This window comes from Pogona vitticeps, chromosome 1 (genome assembly GCF_051106095.1).
Source record: "Pogona vitticeps strain Pit_001003342236 chromosome 1, PviZW2.1, whole genome shotgun sequence".
NCBI lineage: Eukaryota > Metazoa > Chordata > Lepidosauria > Squamata > Agamidae > Pogona > Pogona vitticeps.
Window position 1 is genome coordinate 173,646,490 of NC_135783.1, and position 26,848 is coordinate 173,673,337.

A 26,848-nucleotide genomic window follows, 5' to 3' on the forward strand; every position below is an offset into this window, starting at 1 on the left:
GGCAGCTTGCAAGTAGTAGTAGAAGCAAGAGGTGATACACCCTATATACAGTCGTGCCCCGCTTAACTATTACCCCGTATAACTACGAATCCGCTTCACGACAATGTTTTTGCGATCGCAACTGCGACGTCCATGCAAGGAACCAGGCCTGCTGCTTCTCAGGATGGTGGTGGCAGCAGTGGCATCAGGACAAGGTAGGGAGGGGGCAGGAGGGGGGCATCCTGTTTCGCCAAAGCAAAACAAAGTGCCAAGGGGAAAATTGGTTGCACCACTTTTAAGTTTTTAGACCATGTTTTTGTTCTTTATGCTATATTTACTGTATTTTTTGCACCATAAGACTCACTTTTTTCCCACAAAACAGGGGGGTGGAAAGTCTGTGCATCTTATGGAGCGAAGAAAACAGATTACATTTTCCTGTTTTCTTCTCCTAAAAAATCGGTGCGTCTTATGGAAAGGTGCGTCTTATGGAGCGAAAAATACGGTACTTCTGTGTAGTTTAACTAGAAAAGTGCCTCGGCACTAGTAGTGTGCTAGAGAGGAAGGGAGGGAGAAGGAGAGCACTTTGTTTGAATTTATGGGGGGGGGGTAGGGTATATTTGTTTTATTTTTATATGGTTTTAATATTATTTTGTAAGCCACCCAGAGTAGTGGCATGTTCACTAAATGGGAGGGATATAAATCTAAATAAATAAAAAAAAATCAGCAAAATGGGATCCCCAGACCAAACAATGAACAAGCCCAATTTGTATTTTTTTTCCTTATTTGTGGTCTGTTTCCCCCCCCCCCAATCTCTAGTGCATATTATAATCCACATTGGTTCAGTTCAGATGATTTTCTAAACCTGTTTGGGAAACTGAATGAGTTGTGAGCCTACATACATTCTTTTTCCAGTGACAAGCTGTTCAAACTTCTACTTCTAATTTGCTGCAACCTAATGCATAGTTTGGAAGATTAGCTGAACTGAATCTATGAGTCTGTCAAAGGTTAATGGCACACAAGTAAAAACTAGCCACGTGACAAGAAAAGTGATTGTTTCCACACAACTTTTCACAATGTGTTTCCTCAGCTCTATTGTGCAATTGTGGAATCCAAAACCTGGCACATTTGTGGAGGAGAAAACACAAGTATTTCAAGGGCACAAGCAGCAGGGCTTTAGGGCTTTGCTGTCTCTTATGTCAAGCTTAATAGATTTGCATGTGGCAACACACAACATTCCTTAATGCAGAATCCAGAATTTTGCTGTGGGGAACTTTGGGTATGTCTCTAACTTTTAATCCAATCGTATTAATATTTTAATTGTATTTTATGATTATCTATATTTTATATTGTCCATTTTATGTTGTCAGCCGCCCCGAGAAGACATCGTCTAGAGGGGCGGGGTATAAATTTAATAAATAAATAAATAAAGAGAGGAACAACTAGAATATCAGTGGATGAAGATTGTTTCTAACCAAGGCTTTTACTGTGCCGTCACGAGTTAACGGAGTTTCAAGGCATCATCAAATAAATGTAACTGGTACTTTTTTGTAACTGTTCTGTGCCGTTGTGTCGGAACTGACTTACCATGAAAGCTCTATTGGGGTTGTGTCATTCAGTGAGAATATTCAGGGTATTTCTACAAGCCTCATAAGATAATCAAGCCATCACCAGAAATCTATCCAAGTTTCACCTTTACTTATTGGCCTGCCTTGATTACATCTATCCCCTAATGATAATCTGAATTAATACATATTGTGTTGAGTATACCTAGTGCTAGAGATTCCAGTGCAGGAGGAGCACAAAACAGAATTGGATAGTATACAAAACCTTAAGATGGCATGGTAGTTTGTAAAGACACATTATTAACACAAAAGAGACAGTTACATATCTCCCTGTACTTAGATGCATAACATATGTCAGGGAATGTACAAAGAAAGAATTAAATTTTAAGTTGTGGTTGATTTGACAATCAGTATGATGTTTCAAAAGCACAAGGCAGATTTGTCATTAAGCAGCAATCTTAGTATTTTTCCCCACCTTAATGCTTTGATATTTTAGTATCACTCGATATAAAGTCTGATAAAAGTCACACAGGTAAACCATGTAGTGACAAAATACTTTAAGCACCCCTGCCCTTCTTAGTGGACCTGTGTGAATTAGAAAAATGTATTTGGTGCATACATTGAGAAATCACACAAGTCAGACAATAAATCCAGTGATTCTGATTTCCTTATTCTGGAGAAAGCAGGTGCAGCTACCAGAGGTAGCACAAGGAAAGGAAGAAACAACAGAAAATAGTTCAACTGTATCACTTTCAAAAACATAATCACACTCAGAATGAAACATTTCACCTTGTGCCAACAAAGCAACAGATCCTTAGTGGCTTGGATTCATTTCATATAGCGCATGCATTAAGCAGCATAAGCTTATGTTTCTTTGCACAACAGCACAAGACTATATCACAAACTATAATTGAAATTAAGGTGATTTTTAGAAGTAGTTTGTGCTACAGCATGCATATTTACTTCTTGAAGAAAAAGGATAAGAATTCCACTGGGAATACCAAATATCCTTGACTATACCTTCCTGCTTATTTAATTCTTTTTTATTTATGTAAAAATCATATTACAATATATAATTAAAATATTTAAGCAAAAGTTGATGTTACATCACTGGCACCCAACTACTCCAAAAGAGATCTTGATTGGACATGTTCACCTGAGATTTTCTTTCAGAATACTCCCCAGTGGAAATTCTGAAGTTCCTCACAGGCCTTTGTATGCTCCGTCTATTAAATCCCTCCTTGCTCATCCCATTCCCACAAGAAATTAAAAAAACTAAACAGATAATCCAGCAGGTATTTGAAGAGGTGTTTGAATATGCCTAAGTCATTCAATGCTAGCTTTATAAAGCCATGAGTCGAGCACATGCAATACAAGGGGATATGTTATCTAAATCATATTGTTCACATAATGCTCATGGAACTAAGACTGACTCCCACACTCACTTATCTGGAGTACATCTCATGAGCTAAAGGAGACTTATCCAAATACAGAAGCACAAGATTGCACTAAAAACAAGCTATTCAGAGTATACCTGTGAAGATTCTCAGTGATGTTATCTGGAAGTTGAGTCATGGCAACTGACCTTTTTTTTTTATTAGGTTGAAATTTTTCCCTACTCATCCAAGTAGCTTCTTCAGTCCGAAGAGAGGTGGTGGGAGACCCCTGATATTTATTTGTTTGTTTGATTGATTTATATCCTGCTCATCTGGTCAAATCGACCACTCTGAGCGGCTTCCATAAAAAGTATACAGTGAAACACAAAATTTTTTCAGATAAACACCACCACATATAATAAAACAAATAATAAATGGAAAGAAAAAGGAAATTAAGTATTGACAGGAGGGAAGGCCTGAACATATAACTATGTTTTTAGTTGACTCTTAAATATGCTCAGCGTAGGGGCCGCACAAATCGCTGGAGGAAGGTTATTGCAGAGGCAAGGAGCCACCGCCGAGAAGGCCTGATTTAGTGTTCTTTCCTTCCGGGCCTCCCTCGGTGTTAGGCTCCTCAACCTCACCTCCTGGCTCGTGTGGGTGATCCGGGTAGATCTAGGTGGGAGCAGGCGTTCCGCCAAATATCGAGGTCCTAAACTGTTTAGGGCCTTGTATGTAAGCATTAACACTTTGAAATCGACGCGGAAACGGATGGGCAGCCAGTGCAGCTTCGCCAGAGTAGGAGAGATATGGTATTTTCTCACTCCAGTGAGGAGTCTGGCCGCCGCGTTCTGCACCACCTGACGTTTTCGCGTCAGCTTCAAAGGGAGCACCACGTAGAGCGCGTTACAGTGGTCTAATCTAGAGATTAGGAGCGCATGTACTAAGGTAGTGAGCAGCCCCGTGTCTAGGTAAGGACGCAGCCGGGCAATCCGCCAAAGGTGGAAAAAGGCGGTGCGGACAACCGACGCCACCTGCGTTTCCATGGTGAGCGTCCGGTCCAGGTATACCCCCAGGCTGCAAACCCCTCTCTTCACGGCCAGGGCCACCCCCCCAAACGAGAGTCACCCAGGCCGCCCACAACAGGGGCACCCACCCTCAGAACCTCCATCTTGTCCGGGTTCAGCCGTTCTCCTGATATACTCTCCACATTGATTTCACTCTCACACACCTGTCCTTTGTCCATCTAACGAGACTACTACAATTATGGAGTCAGCTGAGAGGTGACCAGCTAAGTGCTGATATAATATATTCCACAATTTAAAAAAATCTTTCTGTATTATTTTATATCCTCTGGGTTATAAAATAAATGAAAAAGTGCAATATATTGAAAACAGCGCTTACCTGACCCTCTGTGGGCCAGCTGCACATTACAACAAGGATTCATGACAGTTATGATGCCACAGTTTAGTATATAGTAGGGTCTCTTATCAGAATAAAAGATGTCAGGCTGGAAGGGTGCATGAATGTCCTAAAGATCAAGAAGAAAAGTAAAATCTCTTCTTGCTATGTGCAGTCAAGTTGTCTCTGACCCATGGTGATCCATGAAATCTCTATCTGTATTGCTTCCTTTAAACCTGATAAAAGATGCAGTTGAGACATACTAAAACAGCAATACTTTTCTAATTTGCAACTTTCTCTTTTAACTAGTTTGAAAATAGTTTCTAATTTAAGTCTCCAGATTGAGGAAACTACAAACAAATAAAAAAATTGAAAACAATGTTTAGTCAAGACTATACTAGAATCAAAATTGCTCTAAAGGTTTATGATAGAAATAGATGAAGTACAGATTATTTTTTAAATTCATAAAGATATTTTGGTCTCAAAGAGCAAGATTACTGCATGGAGATCCAACTCTTCTGCAAAATGTAGTTTCGATCTTTCCAAACAGTCTTTCCATAAATATCCTACAGAGCTATTCCTTAAAATTCTCAACAAGTCCAGTACACTATACTCTGCAATGCAAATGACAGAACTGGCCAAATGCATCTAACTAGGAATAGCTGATGTGCCAACAGTGCTTATCAGTAAATGAAACTGAAGCCAATAATATTTATGCACTTTTCTTTATTTGAGAGGCTGAACTCCAATAATCACCACCCCTATCCTGACTTTAGCCATTCATGGTTACAGAAGCCAATTCATTGTTCCTCCAAACATCAATGGAAACTTTTCTATCTAAATGTTTAATGTGACTCCTTTCTGTTTGGGCTATAACTGTATTGTTATCTGATTATCCTTCTCCTGGAGACACATCTGATAAGATTTAGCATGTGGTGCGGGGAAAAGATATCTACATCTGTCCCATCACCAAAAAGCATGTGAAACAGTAGTTAAATGTTGAGAACATATGAACAATACAGCATAAACAGAGACAAGAAAGGAAAATAAGGAAAGGGGCAAAGGAGAAGACAAAGACGTTATAAGAGCCTCGTGGTGCAGTGGTTAAAACGCTGTACTGCAGCTAAAACTGTGCTCATGACCTGGGGTTCAAATCCCAGGTAGCCGGCTCAAGGTTGACTCAGCCTTCTATCCTTCCGAGGTCGGTAAAATGAGTACCCAGCTTGCTGGGGGGGCAATGTGTAGCCTGTATAATTAAATTGTAAACCGCCCGGAGAGTGCTTGTAGCGCTATGGGGCGGTATATAAGTCCAAAATAAAATAAATAAATAAATAAAAATAACCTAAATTCCAACTTTTCTTCTTTGTTCTTTGTTCTTGGGGAGGCCCACATCCAGCCAGAAAAAAGTTTAGTACAGTATCTTAACAGACAGGAGTAAGAACATAAGGCAAGGTAACAATAAACATGCATATATCTTATCTAGTGAACGGAGAAGTTTCTACAGCAAGATTCTGGGAAAGTGCTAATGCTAAAATAATTGAAAGGTTATAAAATGATGCACTTGTCTGAGTTTTGGAAGTCTGACTGCCGAACCAATTGACAGCCTTGAATAACAAAACAAAATTTGTTCTAATAAGCTGAAGTGAGCACTTCTGCTCTAAACTTTCATGTATCATTTCTTTATGCATCAAGAATAAAAAGAAGAGTCCCCAGAACAATAAAGTGAGCTTCTAAATCAACTGTCCCTTGTCTTTCCCTTTTTACTATGTCTCACCCCCAGGAAGCTGTGTATCATACTCTTAAACTTATTAAACAAATATATTATGCAGATATATTTGTCAATATGGTAAGATCACATTACAGTGCCTGTAAGCTAAGAAGCCCCTAAGGAAGCATGAATTGGGGGGTGGGGAGAATTAATACATCAAGAATAAGGCAGTTATCTCAAAATAAGATTTCAGTGTTCTTCTAATTGTATCTACAGGCTCAAACATACCCCCCATTTTTCATTTTGTTGCTCTGCTCTTTGTTGTTTTCTCAATAGGAAATAGTAAGCAAACCCTCATATAAAAAAACCACCTTTTCTGAAAATTAATGACAGCCTGTGACAATCAATACTACAAAAAACAGATAATACAGTGGCAGCTGTACTTATATGTGAGTTTTTTTAGTGATTATGTATTGGGAAACTTAAAGTTAGAAGCAGGTATGCATAACTTTCATTTGAGAATAAATTTTGAGTTAAAATCCAATCCAATTTCAGATATACAAGCTTTTAAAAATGAGAAAAAGTATCTCCAATGATAAGACATTATGCAAAATGTCAAAGGGTTCCCAATTAGCAGAGCTACTATCCAATCAGAACAGAATCCATTATTTCACAAACATGGTGACCCTCACATTTTTCCTGCATAAACAGGAAGGCATGAACTAAACAACTTTATGTCTCACAATTACCCTGTTCTCCTGTAAGCTCTGCAGCTAACTGCAATTACCAGATTTCACACAGATGACTTCTTTAATAGTTTCCAAAATTGAATTTGGAATTGTGGCTTCTTTGGCCTTCAGTAATACAACCATCTTTAAGAAATGTATAAGTAAGCATCTCTTGATAAAAATCACACTTAAATCTGTTGAAATTGCTTCAAAATATTTGCTTTCAAGATTAAAATCTATCTAATATGCAATTAATTCTCTTTTACAAACTGCATTTCAGACATGCAAAAGAATACAAATGACACCTGAATGATATATGGTTACATGCTTAGTATAATTTATTATAAAATATTACATTTCTCGGAAGTCCTTCTCTAAAAAAACTCAGGCTATTTTATAATTGAAGTATACATTTTATAATGCATCCAGAAATTGTTTAAAGCATCGTGCAAAATGCAGCTCAAGAACTGTTAACAATATTTAATTACTTACCACCATATTATAGGCATCAGGTACCTCAATTTCAAACTGAAATGTTCCATTTTGATAATAACCTTCGTCTGTTAAAGAAACACAGATGATTAACAAACATTCAATACTACAGAATAGAAACCATCAGCAATGTTTTCTCCTAAACATTATGGCCAGACTCCTATTAGTTAGTTACACCACTACTGAGGGCAAACTGCTGCTAGGTAAGGAGTCCCTCTTGTATTCCCCATTGTGTTCCAGTTGTAAGAGCTGGTTCACATCAAAGAGCACAAGCAGCAACTTGTTAACAATGACAATCAAAAGAAATAAAGAAAGAAAGAGAAAGAAAGAGAAAGAAAGAGAGAGAAAGAGAAAGAGAGAAAGAGAGAAAGAAAGAAAGAAAGAGAGAGAGAGAGATAAAGAAAGAAAGAAAGAAAGAAAGAAAGAAAGAAAGAAAGAAAGAAAGAAAGAAAGAAAGAAAGAAAGAAAGAAATAGCATGCTAGGAAGATAGTGGGAAGAGAGCTCCAGAAAGGAAATGATATGAAGCATTGCCGAGGAAAGAAATCAAGTAGACAGAATGCAGAAAAAAGCCTGAAGAGTCCTGGAATTTAAGAACAAGCAATGGAAATCTCTCCCATATGGGACAGTCCAGAGTTAAACAGGGTCTCTGGCTCCTAATGTACTGGCACCAACCAAAATAATTGCTCTGACTGACATGGCAGTACCTATTAGCCCCTTGCAGTCGTGAAGAAGGTACATATATGCAGCCCATATATACTGAGAAAATTGTGGTAGCTCCACCACATCTGTCACCCCATCAAACATGACTGTATAAAGAGGGAGATGCCACTGTATTCTTTAAATGTGAACCCCAATCCTTCAGAACTAGGGTTGCGGATGACAAGGAGATGCTGCCTAGATAACATAGCATTTCCCTCCTCAAATAGTTGTGTTTCTGTATTAAATGTTATGGTAAAGGAGGCAGTGCTAACACACTCCCCTCAGTGTGTTTGAATTCCACCCACCCTCTTAATAACTGAATAGAGCTTTAGGGCCTAAATTGCTGTCTTCATGCCATCCTTATGGGGGGCATTCAAACAGACATGCAGCACAACGGAATGTTCAACAACAGAGAGCTGAGAAGAAAAGTTTCACATTCTGTTCCAGAATCATTACTGTAATGTGCTTTGTTTGTTCCACCCTACAATTTTTCAAGTCTGAGGGAAAAAGAATGAGAAAAAATTAAAGATTCATATGAGGTACTGTAAACTAAGCTTCGTTACAAACTAACTCTCCTGAGGTCTAACTGTGCCACCTAGCGTCTACATCTACATAGTACAAACTCTAAAATTGTGTAATGCATCCTAGTGCATCACACATTCAACTGTGCTTCAGATCTAACTAAAAAGGATACTAATGAATTATTCAGATGAAGTGAATACCCTAGCATGGCAGCAAAATCTGAATAATGCATAACTATATTTTATAAGTGGGAAACTGCTGGAGAGCTCAATGGTTTAGGTATTATGCTACAGAACCAGAGGTTGGGAGTTTGATTTCCCATTTTGTCTCTCTGACAGGGTGTGGACTTAATACATAGTGCCCCTTCCAGTTCAAAGATGATGACAATGATTATACAACCGGTTCAGTTAAAAAATCATCAGCTGCATTATCTCAGTGTTACCTCCATGACTGTACTGATGATATTTTCCACATGATAAAAAGCATTTTCTCTTTCCTGGGCAAATGGCATAGCAAAAATGAAAAACTACCAGGAAAAACTAAGCTAACTTGTCAGTAGTTTAATGTGTGCTATTATGTAATAATTTTTTTTAAAAAAATACCTTTATTCCCCATTAGGCGGTATTATATGGATATGTGCAACTACTGTAATAGAAATTGGCATTACAGTGGACCCTCTACTTACGGAATTAATCCGTATTGGAATGGTGTCTGCAAGTCGAAAAGTCTGTAGGTCGAATCTCCATTGACCTACAATGCATTGAAAACCGATTAATCCCATAACCGGTGGTTTTTATTCTATTTTTGTTCCATTTTGGGTTTTTTCTGGTCTGTAAATCGATTCTCCGCCTGCAAGTCGAATCTAAATTTTGCAGCCAGAGAAGTCTGTAACTCGAAAAGTCTGTAAATTGAGCCGTCTGTAAGTCGAGGGTCCACTGTAAAACATACTGGTAAGCCATATGTCAAAAACTTGTGGCCACATTAATTGTGCAAAAATAATGCAATTCTGGATTTATAATAGATATTAGCAGTGAAAAGAGAAATAGGTAATTCAGGGAAGGAAAAATGAGGCTATTTGGAATCAGAAGATAATATCCACATTAAACTTTCAAAATTCAATAGAAAAGTTTTATTTTTTCTACAGCTATTTTTGACTTGCTAACAAAGACTCACAATTAGACACCTGTTAATAATTACATTTGAAGATTTGTTTGTCTACGGCTGACACATACGACCTGCTACTATTGCAGTCAACACACATTAGTGTTTTGGAAAATAGTATGTAATTACATCAAGGATATGAAAGATTATAATTAGATTCACCAGTTTTTTGAAATACAGTATATTAGAAACATAATCCCTTCCAAGGACAGTATCTTCATATAAACTTGCCTGGGCTTTAAGGTCTGCAAAAGAAGCCCTTTTAAAAGTAACCTTCTGTGGTTCATAGGGTGGGGAACCAAGAGAAGGCCTTCTTGTTAGCTAGACTCAGGCTATGAAACTCCTTACTAAGGGAGGCTATATTTGCCTCCCTGCTTTCCTTTCAGGGGCAGGCAAAACTTTTTTGTTAAAGCAGGTCTTTGGCAATTAAGAGCCTCCAATTATATGATCTTAGCTGACATGCTAGTACTTACTGTTTTAAGATAAATTATTATTGTTGTTTTAAATTAAATGACTTTAAAGAATTTCAATTTTAACTGAATTTTAGTTTTACAGTTGAATTTAATTCTATTTTAATGTTTGTTGTTTTACTGTATTTTTATTTTCTAATATTTTAAACTGGGCCCCAATTCTGTGAGAAGAATTGAGGTCAAAGAAATGGTGATCTGACATACAGTAACCATGGATTAACTAATATTGGCTGCAGTCCTCTTGCTTAGCATGGTAAAATGCACTAGGTCTATTGAATCAGTGGGGATTTCGTAAATCAGCTACTCCACAAGTTCCACTATACGAAAGTCACAGCTAAAGTAGGCCCATTTGAATCAATGAAACTTACAAAGGCACTGACTTGCCAAATCCTCACTGATTCAATGGGCTTATTGCAATGAAATGAAATGAGGCCAGAGCTAAATTGAAAAGGGGCATTAGGGATGCCAAAGCTATGTACAGCCAGAGAACTGAGCAACACCTTGAGAGTTCTGACACTCGTCAAGTATGGCACGGCCTATGACAAATCACGGGGCAGAGTAACAAAAACAGTCTGTGTAGCAGCAGTGATTTTTTGGCTGAGCAGTTAAATCAATTTTTCAGCCGTTTTGAGGTGGAAACAGGAACAACCATTATTCCAGCACCTACTGTCCATAATACAGTGGTGCCTCGCATAGCGAGGTTAATCCGTTCCGGATTAACCTTCGCTATGCTGAAGCATCGTTGAACGGGGCAGGGAATTCCATTGGAACGCATTAAACATGGTTTAATGCATTCCAAATGGGCCGAATACTCACCGTTCAGCAATGCTTCTTGATGGCCGGCAGCCATTTTCGCGCCCTTGCCTCGCTTAACTAGGGTGTGAAAACGCTGTGCGCAGCCATTTTGGGCCATTTCCGGGCTTCCGGCGGCCATTTTGGCCGCCGAACAGCTGATCGTCGGGCTTCGTTTTGCGAAGATCGGTAAGCGAAATGCTTACCGGTCTTCGCAAAGCGAATTTTGCCCTATTAGAAAAACGTTAAGCGATCGCATTAGTGATCCGAAAAAATGGATCGCTATGCGCTCGTTAAGCGAGGCACCACTGTACATCACTAGAATCTACCATCGACAGACAACCACTAGTACTGCAGATTTCGGATGTGAGACACGCTTTCCAGAATATTAATATTCGAAAGGCAGCTGGACCAGATGGAATCATGGGACGAGTTGTTAGGGGCTGTGCTGCAGAATTAGCTGGAGTTTTTACGGATATTTTCAATCTATCCTTGTTGCAGTGTTCTGTCCCCACTTGCCTCAAGACATCTATTATAGTGCCAGTCCCCAAGCAGTCAGCTGTGGTATCTCCCAATGATTATAGACCAGTAGCTTTAACATCTGTTATTATGAAATGTTTTGAGAGATTGGTGCTGGATTACATTAAGGCTAGTCTTCCACCTTCTTTGGATCCATGGCAATTTGCATACAGGAGAAATAGATTTACTGATAATGCTGTGTCCATCGTACTCCATACTGTATTGAGCCACTTAGAACAACAGGGAACTTATGCAAGGCTGTTGTTTGTGGATTATAGCTCTGCTTTTAACACCATTCTACCAAATAGGTTGTTTTTAAAAATGATCAACCTGGGATTACCTCAGGAGATCTGCATGTGGATAAAGGATTTTCTGACAGATAGGCCACAGTCAGTAAGGATGGGATCCCACCATTCTTCTACCCTGGTACTAAGTACAGGAGCTCCCCAGGGCTGCGTGCTAAGTCCCTTCCTCTATTCCCTGTACACACATGATTGCACCCCACTATATAACACCAATGCAATTATTAAATTTGCGGATGATACGACAGTGGTGGGACTCATAAATAAGAACAATGAGTCTGCTTATAGAAAGGAAGTACAAAGATTGATACTATGGTGTAAAGAAAATCATCTCACACTTAACATCAAAAAAACTAAAGAACTCATAATTGATTTTAGGAGGAAGAGAAATGTACATTTACCACTGTACATAAACGGTGAGGAAGTGGAGAGAGTTGGTAGTTTTAAATTTCTGGGTACTTACATCTCAGAGGACCTCTCATGGACTATAAATGCCAACATGCTAATAAAGAAGGCACAGAAGAGGCTTTATTTCCTGAGAATGCTCGGCAAGTTAAATTTATCTCAGCATTTACTTCTGTCCTACTATCGTAGCACCATTGACAGTGTCCTAACCTATGGCATTCTGGCATGGTTTGGGAGTAGCTCTGTAGCGGACAAAAAAGCTCTACAGAGAACCATTAAAATTGCCCAGAATATCATCGGGCTCCAGCTACCAACCCTGGATGACATCTTCACATCCCGCTGTCTGAGGAAGTCACACAGCATCCTGAGAGACTCTTCCCATCCTGCTTATAACTTTTTTGAACTGTTACCGTCTGGCAGAAGATATAGAACAATTAAGACTCAGACCACACGTTTTCTGAATAGTTTTTATCCTAGAGCTATAATTGCAATTAATAATGAGCTTAAAGACCACCAGTAGTGAATAATTAGTTGGACTATGTTACTTGGCCTGAGGTGTAGATGTTTGTATTTTTAGTGGGGGACTTCTAGTGGGTGGGGAGTGTTTGGAGAATGTTATGTGTGTGCATGTGTCTGGTCTCTGGGTGTCTGTGAATTTCGTTGTATGGGTATACTGTGTATATACTTACAATGACAATAAATTATATTATTATATTAATAATTTTATTATATTATTATTATTAAACTAAGTAACAGATTTTCAACCACTGAATCAAAGAAGAAAGATGAAGTAGGCCATCAATCTGAAAACTGAAGTATATTAGTAATGTTTTGAATAAAGATGAAGCCTTATATTATACTCTGAAAATTTGATAGATTGGTATACGGATGTTATACAGCAGGGGTCCCCAAACCCGGGGTCCGCAGGCTTCCCGGACCATTGGCCACAGAGACGTATCTTCACGCCCTCCCGCCTGCCCGGTGGGTGTGTCATGCTTGCGCCAGAGTTGTGTTGCACTCACACGCAGGGGTGTAAGTGCGACACACCCGCCACGAGCACGGGGGCTGCCCCTGCCCCCCGTGCACAGGTCCACAGTCCCAAAAATGTTTGGGACTGCTGTAAGTACACATGTTTCATCAGTCTGAGTTGTTTATATGCTTTTTTGAAAATATTTTTGTAAAAAAATATGTAACTATTGAATTATTTGCATACCTCAAATGTATGTTTTGAATGTTTGCAAGATCACACCTGATTTATTAAATTATGAATGTATCCTTCTACATTTACGTATTGTTTTTCATTTGTCCTTAAAACAAAGTTTTTTTAAAAAAATATGCCTTGCACTTTGTCTTGTGTTTGTTTTGTGCAGAATTACAGTGATTAGAGAACTTTTATGGATGATACATGGCTTTTATTTGACGATACACCGCCAAAACATAAAGACATTGACCAAGAACAAATAGCATTATTTTTGTATCTAACATACTGAGATTGGGATTCTTCTCCTGTTCTTTTCCTTTTGCAGCTATCCACAGCGCCAGTAAACTACTCCAGAAATTTTCCAAGCTCTTTAAATCAGAATTTTAGTGTGCAACGGACTGCCAGAGGAAGAGAGGAACACCAATTTCTACAGAAGTAGTGGGGTCCAGCTGCCATATATAATTGGATTCTGGCCACCTTTTTTTACTTAATTAAACTAAATAAATCTAGGTTTACTAAAAATGTACTTACATTTTAGAGCTTAGTAAACTAAACTAAGCAAACTTGGTGGCCAGAAAGGAGAAAAACAAATACTTTAAATGAATAAATAAATTTAAGTTAATTAATGAATAAATAAACATTTGTTCTAAGTTTAGCCAAATAGCTTAGAATGTTAACACTTGTGTGCACATATATGAACACCATGTACTGTACATGCAGTTGTCATGGTCTTTTAATGTTACCATCATAGTGTCTACATATACTTTTGAAAAATTACCTGGGTTTACAGTTAGGAGAAAGTAGTGAAGCTTATTTGGGTCAGGGAATTTCACCTCACAGGTACCTGGAAAAAAAAATAGATAAACATTTGAAAACAATTGACAATTGTGTGTGTTTTTTAAATTAACGACAGAGCAAAGGAAAGCTATCAGAAATAGAAGTAAAACATAAGGATTCCAGAAGATACATAGAAGATAAAATACTGTCCAGGTTATTTCAGGTATAACCATTCTTCAAAAGTTACTAATTCAGTTTTCGCTTAAAAAAAAATCAAAGCTATCTTCTTCAACTTCTCTTTGAAAAATAATACAAAGTCTATCTGAGGAGGAGTTGTAATATCAAAACATAATGAGCAAAATACTACATTCTGTGTATTTTAAAATCACCTTCCCTTGCATTTTCCCCTTAGATTTTTTTTAAACCTTTCACTGTCAAAAGAGTGCTGGCATATACTGTAGTTCATCATCCTGGAAAAAAAAAAGATTAGTGAGGTCCCACAGGAGTCTGTTCCAGCCTGACAAAGTTCACCCTTTTCATAAATGATTTGTATAAGGTCTGAACAGTATGCTCATTAAAGCTGCAGGCGACACTGAACTAAGATGGGTGGCTAACACTTCAGAAAATAGAATCAGGATTCAGGAAAAACTTAACAGACTGGAGAAATAGGACAAACCAAAATGAGTTTCAACAAGAAAAAAATGTTAAATTCTAGATGTAGACAGGAAAAATCAGATGCATGAATATAGGATGCATCGTGGCACACTGGTTAAACTGCAGTCAAGACTCTGCTCATGACCTGAATTTGATTCTAATAGGCTCAGGTAGCCGGCTCAAGGTTGACTCAGACTTTCATTCTTTTGACATCAGTAGAATGAGTACTCAGCTCCCTGGGGGAGGGATATGTGCAGCCTGCATAGTTAAACTTTAAACCATCCAGAGTGTGCTTTAAGCACCATGAGGTGTTATACAAGCAGTACACTTGGCTTTTGCTTTCTGGATAAGATACAGTAGAACATTTGAAAAGATCTATAGGTCTTAACAGACTACAAGCTAAACATGAGTCAACAATGTGATGTGGCAGTAGTAAAAGAAAAAGAAAAAAGCTTAAATTATTATTCTGGTGCATCAACAGAAGTATACTGTCCAAATCAAGGGTAGTAACAGTACAACTCTATTTTGCATTACTCAGACCTCTCCTGGGATACTGTGTCCTGGGCACCGGTGTTTAAGAAGGACATCAAGAAAACTGGAAGATGTCTGAAGGAGGGCAACCAGAATGACAGAAATTCTGGAAACCAAGCCCTACAAGGAACGATTGAGGTAGTTGGGCATGCCTTATGAAGAGAAAAATGAGAATCCAGGCATCAAAAATCTGAATTTTGTCTACCACAAGCATAATTGTTCATGACTTTTATGTAGAGCTTATACTGTATACAGGTGTACAAACATTTCACAAAGCCAAAAAACATTCCTAGCCAATCTTCAACATTAAGGCATGTTTGATGAAAAGACAAGCATTCTGAAATCATAAAGATTTAAAAGGGAGAAATTTTAGTTCCTATTTAAATCTCTGCCATGAATTAATGTTAATGAACTTGAGTTTTGATAACATATATGTACAGGTATGTTGAAATGCAGAGAAACTATTCTAATAAGAAAGGAGGAAAATGTGAAGTAGTTTATATGCAATAAAAATTAAAGTTATTGGAAATGCATAGAAAAGTTGACTTTTATAAACATATAAGTCTGTATCTATTGTATCTGATCTCTCATCTACGAGAAAATGTCATATAAACTTTGAAAACAAAAGTATATTATTCCTTGGAAAACATACTGAATCTTTTACTTACAAGGTAAATTTACATCAAGTTCTGCAACTTCTGTTAAAAATGAAACAAATAATGTTAGCTAGTATCACACTATATAGAATAATTAAGTAAGTTTACATTCAAATACTGTACCCTGTTTTCCCCAAAATAAGACCTAGCCTGAAAATAAGCCGAAGTATGATTTTTCAGGATGCTTGTAATATAAGCCCTATTCCAAAAATAAGCCCTAGTTAAGTGAAACCCCCACCCTCCACCACTGTGCAGCAACCAGAAAATGACATGATTGCATCTGAATAAATGTAGATTCTTGTACTTGAAAGAAAAAAAATCTCCTTAAAATAAGCCCTAATGCATTTTTGGAGCAAAAATTAATATAAGACCCTGTCTTATTTTGGGGGAAACACAGTAAATTATTATAATACATATACAGTAACTAGAAAAATATGAAGATTACACATACCTATGTTAATATATAAAATATAATCTAATGGTTATCTTTCCACCAACGCACAACCAACCTTTCCATTTCCTACTTGCTGTAACATAGACCATCTTTTCACTACTGCCAGTTGCTCTCTACACCTCTTGTATCACCATAAGTTTACAAATTCAGAGGCACCTGTGCCTAAGTGAAGGAAGAATATGATACCATCCCCAAATTTGACATTTTCTTTAAAAACCAAAAACTAAAATGGCCCTCCTTAATCCAGGAAAGCATGTTTAAGATATTCTAGCAAACATCTACTGGAGACCCTGGAATTATTTACCTTCTGACTACATTACGTTGGCTGTAATCTTTGTTCAGGAACCACTCTCATCAAACTTCAATTAAATTTCTGTTGGGAATGTACAGCAAGCAACCTTGTGCACTGTCTTCTTTTCCTGTTTTTGCTAAGCTTCTCTGTATACTAGGTTTCTGACACCTTCCATTTGCCATCATGTCCCAATTAGTAAAACTACATATTGTTTTGAGCAAGAATTTGCCTGCAAACTACAACCAGAAACCGTGGTGTGATTAGCATATTGCATAAAATCTGGGAAACTGCCTATACTAAGAGAAACCATTGGTACATTTAGCCCAGCATGTCACCTTTGACTACCAGATAATTTCCAAGGTTTCAGGCAAGGCTTTCCCCCTGTTGCTTCGCTACAGCTCCTCATCCTAAATACTGTACATTATTTTTCTGTGCTTGACAAAGCATTAAATTATGTTTGAAATTTATTATTTGGTTTGCACCCACCTTTCTTCCATTCTGGAACTCAAGGTGGCATACATAAGGTTCCCCAAGGATCTCTTACCCAAGCATAAACCAACCCAGGGTAGCTTTTGCAAAGGAGCTTCAGCACATGCTCTCATACCATAAGCATGTGATTTATCACATTTCATATTATCTCCTCAAACAATGAATTGCAGATAATTTTTTGGGATTTTGGCACCTATTTAATTATAGCTATTATTCACTGATGGTACAGCTCTATCTCACAATCCTGTCACCTACTGTAATCTTTAATTAAATTGTAAACCGCCCGGAGAGTGCTTGTAGCGCTATGGGGCGGTATATAAGTCCAATAAATAAATAAATTTAAGTCCCTTATTTTTTTAAAAAATAAGCACTAGACAACATTAGGTGAAATTCAAGAATGTTTCAGGTGAAACGATCTCATAACAGAACAAGGATTATAAATTCTAATTCTCTATTTACACAGTATGTCCATATAGGCCAAACCCCTCTTCAACATTTATATCAACAGATGGAAAATTACGTAACACAGAGCAGCAAATTATCACCATTTAGTGAGTCCCTGCTTGGATTCCCCACTGCATGGCTTGATATATGACCAGAAATTCAACTGCTAATTCATTAATTAGGTATACTTTGCATTACAAATACTATTTCCCCTCCATATAGTGCAACTATGCAGCAGAATTTTGACCCTTATTTTTCTTTAAACATTTTGTAAACAAGACCCACTAGTTCTTGGATTCAGGCCTCAATTTAATGTGATTCCACAGGCTTCCGTACAGATTACATTGATTAATATTTTGATCTTCTCTACTATTCAGTCTAGTAGATACCACCAGCAAAATGGGCAAACTGGATTTGTATCACCAAGGAGACGTACGGTGGTGCCTCGTATAACGAGTGTCCCGTTTAACGACGAATCCGCATAGCGATGCGGATTTTGCGATTGCAAAAGCGATCGCATTGCGATGTTTCCCATGGGGAAAAATCGCAAAGCGATTTTTCCCCATAGGCCCTATTTCCCCCCAGCTGACCAGCGGGCGCTTCTGAGCGACTGCGGTGGAGGCTTCCCCGGAGGTCGCTTCGAAGCCTGCACCGCCCAGCTGGGCAGCGCAGGCTTCAGAGCGACCTCCGGGGAAGCCTCCACCGCGGGCGCTCTGAAGCCTTCTCCCCCCAGCTAGGCGGCGCTGGCTTCAGAGCGATCTCCGGGGAAGCCTCCATCGTGGGCGCTCCGAACCTTCTCCCCCCAGCTGGGCGGTGCTAGCTTCGGTGCCACCCAGCTGGGGGAAAATGGCCGCCCGCAGCGTTTTCGCACCTCGCTTACCGAGGCGGCGAAAATGGCTGCCGGATAGGGGATTCTTTGCTTACCGGTGAGTTTTTCCCCAATAGGAATGCATTAAACTGAGTTTAATGTGTTCCTATGGGTTCCCCCCCTGCATAGCGAAGAATCTGGATAGCGACGGTAATCCTGGAACGGATTAACGTCGCTATGCGGGGCACCACTGTACTTTTCTACAGCAATACATGGAGATACGATGATGATAGCAACATCTTAGAACAGCAGAGCTGGAAGGGACCCTGTAGATGTTCAAGTCCAGCTCCTGTCAAGGAGGCACAGTGAGGAATTGAACTACCAATCTCTGGCCCCACAGCCAGATTCCTTAAACCACTGAGCTAATGACACATCTAATGTTGTTCTTGTTTTCTAAATATGCATGGAATTATTCCTGGAGCTTTTTCTCTCTCAACAAGATGTGATGTTGGAAAATTTTTGAAGCCCTATTAAAATCCCCAGAACTGCTTTATTAAAATATGAGAAGAATTATTTCATTTTGAATAAAGTCAGCTTTTTCCAAAGCCCAGAGGTGTATGTGTTTATTTAAAAACTGCATTACTTAACTCTTCTACCAAACTGCACACTGCCCATAATGACAGACATTTTCCCAAATCGTCAACCTTGCATCTCTCTGCATACTTTCTACCTGTCAACTCTGTTCCCTTCATACATACCCTGCAATTAGTAATGAAAATACATATGGAAGGTTAGAAGTCAAGTCTGTTAGCCAAAGACCACAGAGTCCTTTTAGCTTCTATGAAGTTCAGTCCTTATGCAAGAAAGTTGTACTCATTACATTAAATGTGCTCTTGAGTAAATATATTCAGAACTGGTACACAGCAATGTGCTTACATGGAATACAAGTTAAGGTACTTAAACTACTGTTTCTATGCTTTTTCACACACAAGTAAATCTGTAAGTATCTTAGCTTTCCAAAGTTTTCTTTATTCCAGAACCTCTGTGTTAATCTATCAAGCAAGCAAGGGTAATACCAGCAGAATGATGACTTTTTAAAATATGAAATGGTATTACCTTTGACAAGCAATTTATCTCTAACTGATACTCTTCGAGTAGAATCAGATGTTGAGTTGGATGTCCGCGATCCCTTGACACCATCATCTCGCTTTAGTTTGCTTGCCAGTGTTAGCATTACTGCTACCTTCAGGCTAAACTAAAGGGGAAAAATAACATTAATTACATCAGCTTTTAGCTGATTTTTCTTCCAAAATGTTACACTTTATTATATTAAAACATTTTTACCCATACATTTTCTTACATAGCTTATGCATAGCAATACACAACCTCTTTTCAGAAACCTGTCTTAAATTAAATGAAACTGTGTTATTTAGTCAGACCAATGGCACATTTAGTCCAGTACTATCTACTTATAATAGAAGTTGTATTCCAAGGTCTCAGACAGGTTTTTCCCCCAGAGTCTTTACTGAAGACTGAACCTGGGACTTTCTGCCCTATCCTTCACTGACTACTTTCTTAAAGTCTATACTAATAATTATGGATGTTGCTATCAAACCAATCTTCTTGTGCTAAACATGAAGAATTATGACGAGGCACTCAAAAAGCATTCTTAGAATTTTTAGCTCTCGGACTAGCATGTATCCCAAAACAAATACGCCACACTTATGGATGGACTTAAAACTACGGTGCTTATAGTTTAGCATCTACAGATTTAAACAGCTGAACTGTGAAATCATTGTACACTTATGATATAACCAGGTTTTAGTTTATTTTACAAGCACTATAGCAAAAATGAAAGTAGCTTCTGTAAACAATTAAAAAGCAAATGTGATGCTGGCAATGAAGTGGCATTCGGCAATATACATGGACAAGAAAGAAAGAAACTGTCATAAGCAGTGGGCATAATTACACACAGGCTGAAATCCTGTTGCATAACCCCATCTGCACAATGGGAATGATGTTACCAATAGCAGCAGACTGTTGCAGATTAAAAACTTCCTTTTGAGATTTTGGGGCAAGTTTGTTCACATACAATGCAACAAATCTGCATGTACCTCAAAATTGCAAAAACAAAAAAGCCTTCAATCAGCAGTATGTATTCTGCTTAAAAATCATTTTGCATTTGTATTTTATTTTGCATTGACCACACAACTCCCCTTTTATTTCAATAGCATTCTGCTGTTGCTGATGTTATCATTCCCATTGCACAGTCAGGTTCCCATCCAACGAGATTTCATATGCAGTTTAATCAGTGTCCCCATGTGATGTTTTTCCATGTCTCTACTACTGTCCTCCAAATATGGGAATTATATTAATGTCATTAATTACATTAAAAACCTGGTAAGGCAGAACAGAGTAGAATGTGAAGATATTCATGATCCAAAGACAGAAGTGCCTCATCCATCAACGCTTAATTCTAAAACTCCTGAGTAAAACAACATCCCATTTTATTCTATCTGCAAAAAAACCTAGCACATTTATCTCAGCTGCTGGACATTTGTTAATCTGAATTCTGTTGTCCCCCCCCCCCCTTGGGAACATCCATTAAGAATGTAGTTTTTATATTAAGATTTTAGTATCATGAACTTTTATTAAAGGGGAAGAATTACTATAGAGTTCTCCAGCATACAGAGACAAACATGTTCACAGCAATATTTGTTTCCACAGGCAATACTTTTAGATACATTATTTATATATTTGCATGTTTTTAGACAAAGACACGAGGAATGGAAAGCAATTTTACTTTACTTTATGGTAGATATAACAAATCAAAGATATTTTGAGGCAGAGGTACTGTACAGTGTTTTGTTTTGAATTTCTTGTTATTCTTTTTAAAAGAAAGACAGCTTTAACAGGAACCAGTAAAGACTTTAAAACAATAAACACAGCAGAGAATGTCTAAAAAAAATTGTCTGTCGCAAAATTTAAATATTACATTTCAAGGAATTAAACTGGTTTGGATCCTTTTTAATGAGAAAGGTGTGGTAAACAGATAAAACACTAACACTTCAGCTCATGTAACAGGAAATTAATTTGGCACAGTGAAAAACACAACATAAATCACATGCTTAGCACGGAATCTACTGCCATAACCTTAAAGGTTAAACTGCTTTTCAAAAAGCAAAGAAATTGATAGATTATAAAATGGTGAGCAATCTTTACCAATCATAGCTAAATAACACTCTGCATTTAGAGTTAATCAATTGTTTCGAGGTTCTGCTTTAAGCTTCCTAGACACAGCCAATGATCTGTGTGTGTGTCTGTATGTGTGTGTGGAGGGGGAAGGATATTGGATCTACTGATCGTCGCTCTGGTCCGATCGGTCTCTGGGAAGGGAAAGAAGTGGGTTAAAGACACAGGAGATAGATCCGTCTCACTAACTCACCATCCTGCTCCCTTCTTCGCCAGTGGGCAGCCCGGTCTCAGGATATCGCGAAATCGCCCACGGTTGGGGAGTCAAGAGATGCCAGACGAAGCCCCCCCCCCCGCGGCGCTTCCCAAGGAGGTACCTCTCAGCCTTCCACTCTCACCGGCTTTTTAAAACCGGCGAGGGCCACCACATCTTGTGGCAATGAATTCCGTAGGCTGACGGCATACCGGGAACACCTCCGCCTTGGCGCCACTCTGGGGGGGCCACCCGTGTGTGGGCAAGGAGGGAGGGAGGCGGGGGGGCCTCACCTGTTCGCGTCTATGATTCGGGTGGGGGGGGCGAGAGAGAGAAGAAGGTGCCGGCTCACGGTTTCCTCACCCTGCGCGCGAAAGACACCCACCCACCCACACACACACAGAGGGAGAGGGAGGGAGGGAGGGACCGAGACAGGCCGCGGAGCCTCACGGGCCAAGCGAGCGGTTCCTTTGGACTCACCGTCAGGTCGCGGCTCCCACACCAGAAGCTAGCGCCACCGCCAGAACCATCCCCGGTCGGCTCCGGCTTCTTCTTCTTCTTCTTCTCTTCCTTCAGGAAAAGCCCTGAGCCGGAAGTGAAAGAAATAGGCGGGGCTTCCGTAACGAGTACTGACAGTATATTCGAAAACCACCTCCCTCCCCCCCCCGACAACTTCGTGACGAAGCCGCGAGGGCTGAGCGGAGAAAAGGGATTGCGCGTGCGCATTGTAAGGGGGTTAAAAAAAACCCGCAGAGAAGAGGGAAGGGGGGGTAGCTAAACTCTCGCGAGATAATGCTGTTGCCTACCTTGGCGCGGCTCCTTTGAAAGCTTGGGGCTCGCTCTTCCTCGCTTGTAGGAGGTCGTAGGCTTTACTTGTCAGGACAAGGGACCGCGGGGGCAAGAGGAGAGCGAGTGGTGGTCGGGGGTGGGGGTCATCGCGGCGGCCCTTTTGATCCTGTGCTGCCCGCCGCCTTCCCTCTTATTTGTTTGAAGACCGTGAGAAAGATCACGGATACGCTGTCAGCTGTTTGATTTACTGTATTTATTTCCCTGATGTGATCCCGTGTTTTTCTCCCCTAGTGAGGATCCCGGGCAAGTAAAGCTGTGACGCCATTCTGTGCCAGAAAACGAAGTCAGAAGGAGCTCGCAATTAGAGCTGAAAGGATGTTCAGTGGTGCAGAGAAGTGACCGAAGCTCTCCCCGCCACCTCGTATGACATTGGACTTCAGATGAATCCCGTACAGTACAGCACTTGGATCTTGAAGACTCGTCACCCAACAAAACAAGCTAAATTACAAAGGCTTGGCGGAGAGAGAAAATTTTTCACGTTCCCATTCTTTAAGGATTTCTTCTCATTGTGTGCTATCTCAAATGTTTGTTTCCTAACATTATACAGTGGTGCCTCGCTAGACGATGATAATCCGTTCCACTGAAATCGCTGTTTAGCGAAATCATTGTCTAGCGAAAAGCATTTCCCCATTGGAATGCATTGAAACCTGTTTAATGTGTTCCAATGGGGAAGAATCGTCGTTGTCTAGCGAAGATCGGCCATAGGAAAGCCGCTTTGCGAACCACTGATCAGCTGTTCAAATTGCTGTCTTGCGAAGCTTAGGTCCCGAAAACACCTGTTTTGCGAGCGCGGAGAGAGCTGTCAAAATAGTCGTCTAGCGAAAATCGGTTTGCGAAGCAGGGACCAAACATTGTCCAGCGAAATTCCGCCATAGGAATCACTGTTTTGCGGATCGCTATAGCAATCATAAAAAGCCAATGTCTAGCGAAAAAACTGTCATGCAAGGTAACTGTCCAGCGAGGCACCACTGTACTTTGGGCTTTGCTACATAGCTCATTTAGATAGGAGGATGACTTAAGGTCAGCTAGAAACCTGGTATGCCCTGTGATGCAATCTTTACTTTGCCCTGGCCATTAAAACCTTATTTGGTCTGCCTCCTATAAGAAAAACTGTAAAGAAAAGAAATCTCTTCAGTCCCCTTCTGCTTCTGGGAGTAAGCCTTCAATGTTTTAATTTTTTCCTATCAGTTATAGTGCACAGGCACTGCTCTGATTGGGATTAAAAAATTTTTTTCTCCCTTCCTCTGCTCGCTAGGAAGTTTTTAATTTCCGAGAATCAATAAGTGGCTAAGCAGTCTGTACAAGCCACTAATGATATCGGGAAATTAAAACCAAGAAGCCCTGTGTTTGTTCATTCCCAACTGCTGCATGTCCAGGAGGTGAACCAGGTGGATCCTGCCCAAACCTTAAAAAGAATAGCCCCAAAAGGGACTGAAAAAGTTGCGGATAAGAATCCTCCGGGGGGGGGGGAGCTTGTTTGATCTAGCAAATATGTTGTCTGATTGCCAGCAAAAGGAGCAGTCTGTCCCCACAAACAACGAAATAGTGGTCTAAATGCCTTTGTAGCCACTCTTGTAATCACCCTGCAAACTTTGCAATAAAATTACAGCGTACATCCATGTTCTGAACTGAACAGGCTGCTATCAAAGAGAAAGGGGAAAAAGCTGAAATTTGGTAGCGGGGCAGACATTTCCTGTTCCCTCCCTGGAAATAAGAACATGAGGCACAACCTTTTTTTTCTTCTGGCTCTGGTGCTGTCTGTGCCTTCCGAAACTGAGAAATACAGAAATCTATTAATAAGAAGGCTCTTGCGTTCGTTTGGCTGCTGCTTTGAATGATAGACCACTTATACCATTGCACCAGAAGCAGATTATGGGGGAGTAGTATCCAGTTCACCTCACCAGTCACTCAGGGTGCGACCACATGGTGAAAGACTGCTTATAAAACAAGTGAATTCAAAGTGTTTTTTACTGACCACGTGACACAAAGGCTCATTTTAATCAGTCCAGCCCTTTTTGCTACCAAAGTGGCTTTTTCCCTCTTCGGGGCACGGGGGAGGCTTCTACTTTTTTAAAAATTTGAATGAACGTTGTCCTGTGTGGTGAGTTATACATCTTTGTAAAGAGTGGTGGCATGTCTGTAGGCCATGTTTTGGTGACATAGGTATTTGGGAGTGTGATGTTCAGAACATGCACTCTACATTCTTTGTCCCCCCCCCTTGTCCTCGACTTAGAAAAATTATTACATGTATGATATTAGTGCTAGATCACTCTATTACCTTATTGTTGGGTCCCGGTTATTATTATTTCTCATATTTGTATCCCATAAAAAGACTAACAAAGGCAGGACTAGATGAAAGAAAAGGGGAACTGTGGGATGAAATGCGCCTTGCATTCAATGTGTATGGTGAACTTCCAAGTCAATCCTCAGCCCCTGTGATAGTACTGACTGTGATTTCAAATATAAGGCAGGCTGTAAACCAAATTGTAGCAAAGCTGAATCACCCCCAATTTGGCTTTCCAGTTACACCCTCAATCAAACTTTTCGGAACAAGTGTTTATGCTTATACAATACTTCATCCAAAATGTTAATTTTAGACTTACCAAAAAGGCCAGGGCTCTGAAAATGAATGGCCAGTCTTCACAAGCCACATGAGAGTAGGGGCTGGTGCTGAGACAGGCCAGGATTCATTGGTTCACTTTCACCCCATTTATCCGGAATTCCTAATTATGGTTTCTGTTTCCACACTGCTGGTGGCAGTTTGTTAAGTATCACTCAGTGCAGCGGGGTCAGGAGCAAAATGGGCAAAGAGGACATCCAGGGTTCCATGTGAGGCCAGAACTTGGCAATATACCCTAGAAGAAAGCGAAAGAGGCAGACTACAAGATGAGGCGAACTTGATACAAATGCAACAAGCAAATCCCTTTTTGAGACTTCAAAATATCTCTGAGAAAGAATCTGATGGCTTATTGGAATTCACCAGCGAGCTTCTGTCAACATAGTCCGGAGTTGGAAAAGATGAGATATTACAGAATATAGATTCGGTGAAAAGGATGTCTTCAGCATATATTAGAATCTCTTACCCAAAGAACTTAATACTGTATTTGTTTCATCAAAATGACTTTTAGAGACAGACTCCTGAGAGTAACATAAGATAAACAGCTAGTGCAAGATGGTAGGAATGTTAAAGCTCTGAAACATATTCCATGGAAAGTTAGAGCTAAAAGGAAAGAATATGAAAAACTGTCAGTCTTCCTCAGAACAAACTTAATTCCTTATAGATGGATCACACCAGAGGGACTCACATTTGAATATCAGTCTCAGAAATACTTCATCAACTCTACTATGAAAGCAGATCACTTCTTAACAAAAATCAAGGACAAAACCAAGGAGGACGAAGAGAAGGATAACCATACGGATAAATCTGACCACTTAGATAAATCAGAAATAGGATCAGACCTAGAAGAAAACCCGACAGATTTACGAGATGAAGAATGCCAACCAGAAGAGGAACTGATGGGATCATCAGAACCCCCATTAACCAGGAGGACAGCAAGAGACAAAACCAAGAACCAGAAAGATGATAAAACTAATTTTAAAAAAAACCCCTAAAAGATGTCTAAATGGAAGATCTGTTCTTTGAATATCAATGGTCTGAACCTGCCCCAAAAGTGTGCCAAAGTATTTCAATACTTGAGAAAACTGAATATGGATATAATCTGTCTCCAAGAAACCCATATAAAAAGACAGGACTCCAAACTGATTGAAAACAAAGGCCTGGGAAAGCTATTCTTATCTTCCGACCCAGAGAAGAAAAAGAAGGGAGTGGCGATGTTTGTTAAAGAAAAATTACAACCTGAATTAATACATGCATCTGAAGATGGAAGAACTCTAATGGTAGAAGTCAAAAAGAAGGAAAGTGAGTACTGCTAGTCAACATTTATGCACTGAACTGCAATCAAAATGTATTCTTTGAAAAATTATACAAAGATACAACTATTAGAGAATAAGAGGAATGCTGCATAGTAGGGGACTTGAATGTGGTTTTTGACAAAGAAAGGTTAATCTAAGATAAAGGAACTGAAAGCCGAACCTTGATCCCCAAATCTTTCTTATAGGTGATGGACGAAC

At 39.5% G+C, this 26,848-nt stretch overlaps 1 protein-coding gene across 4 annotated transcripts in view; it reads right to left on the reverse strand.

Moving 5' to 3' along the window:
* The window catches only part of UBE2F (ubiquitin conjugating enzyme E2 F (putative)), a 45,612-nt gene extending 23,042 nt beyond the window's left edge, over positions 1-22,570 (reverse strand). For 2 of the 4 annotated variants that reach the window (XM_078379081.1, XM_020799003.3), the window contains exons 1-5: positions 22,349-22,480; positions 19,540-19,673; positions 15,949-15,978; positions 14,097-14,162; positions 7,247-7,314 (exon numbers count right to left, since the gene is read on the reverse strand). In XM_078379081.1, the coding sequence (XP_078235207.1) occupies positions 7,247-7,314; positions 14,097-14,162; positions 15,949-15,978; positions 19,540-19,657 (282 nt within the window). In that variant the 5' untranslated portion in view covers positions 19,658-19,673; positions 22,349-22,480. Of the gene's footprint in view, positions 1-7,246; positions 7,315-14,096; positions 14,163-15,948; positions 15,979-19,539; positions 19,679-22,348 lie in introns of all 4 variants that reach the window. The other 2 variants (XM_020799004.3, XM_020799000.3) reach the window with 2 other exon arrangements.
* Between the last annotated feature and the right edge of the window lie 4,278 nt (positions 22,571-26,848).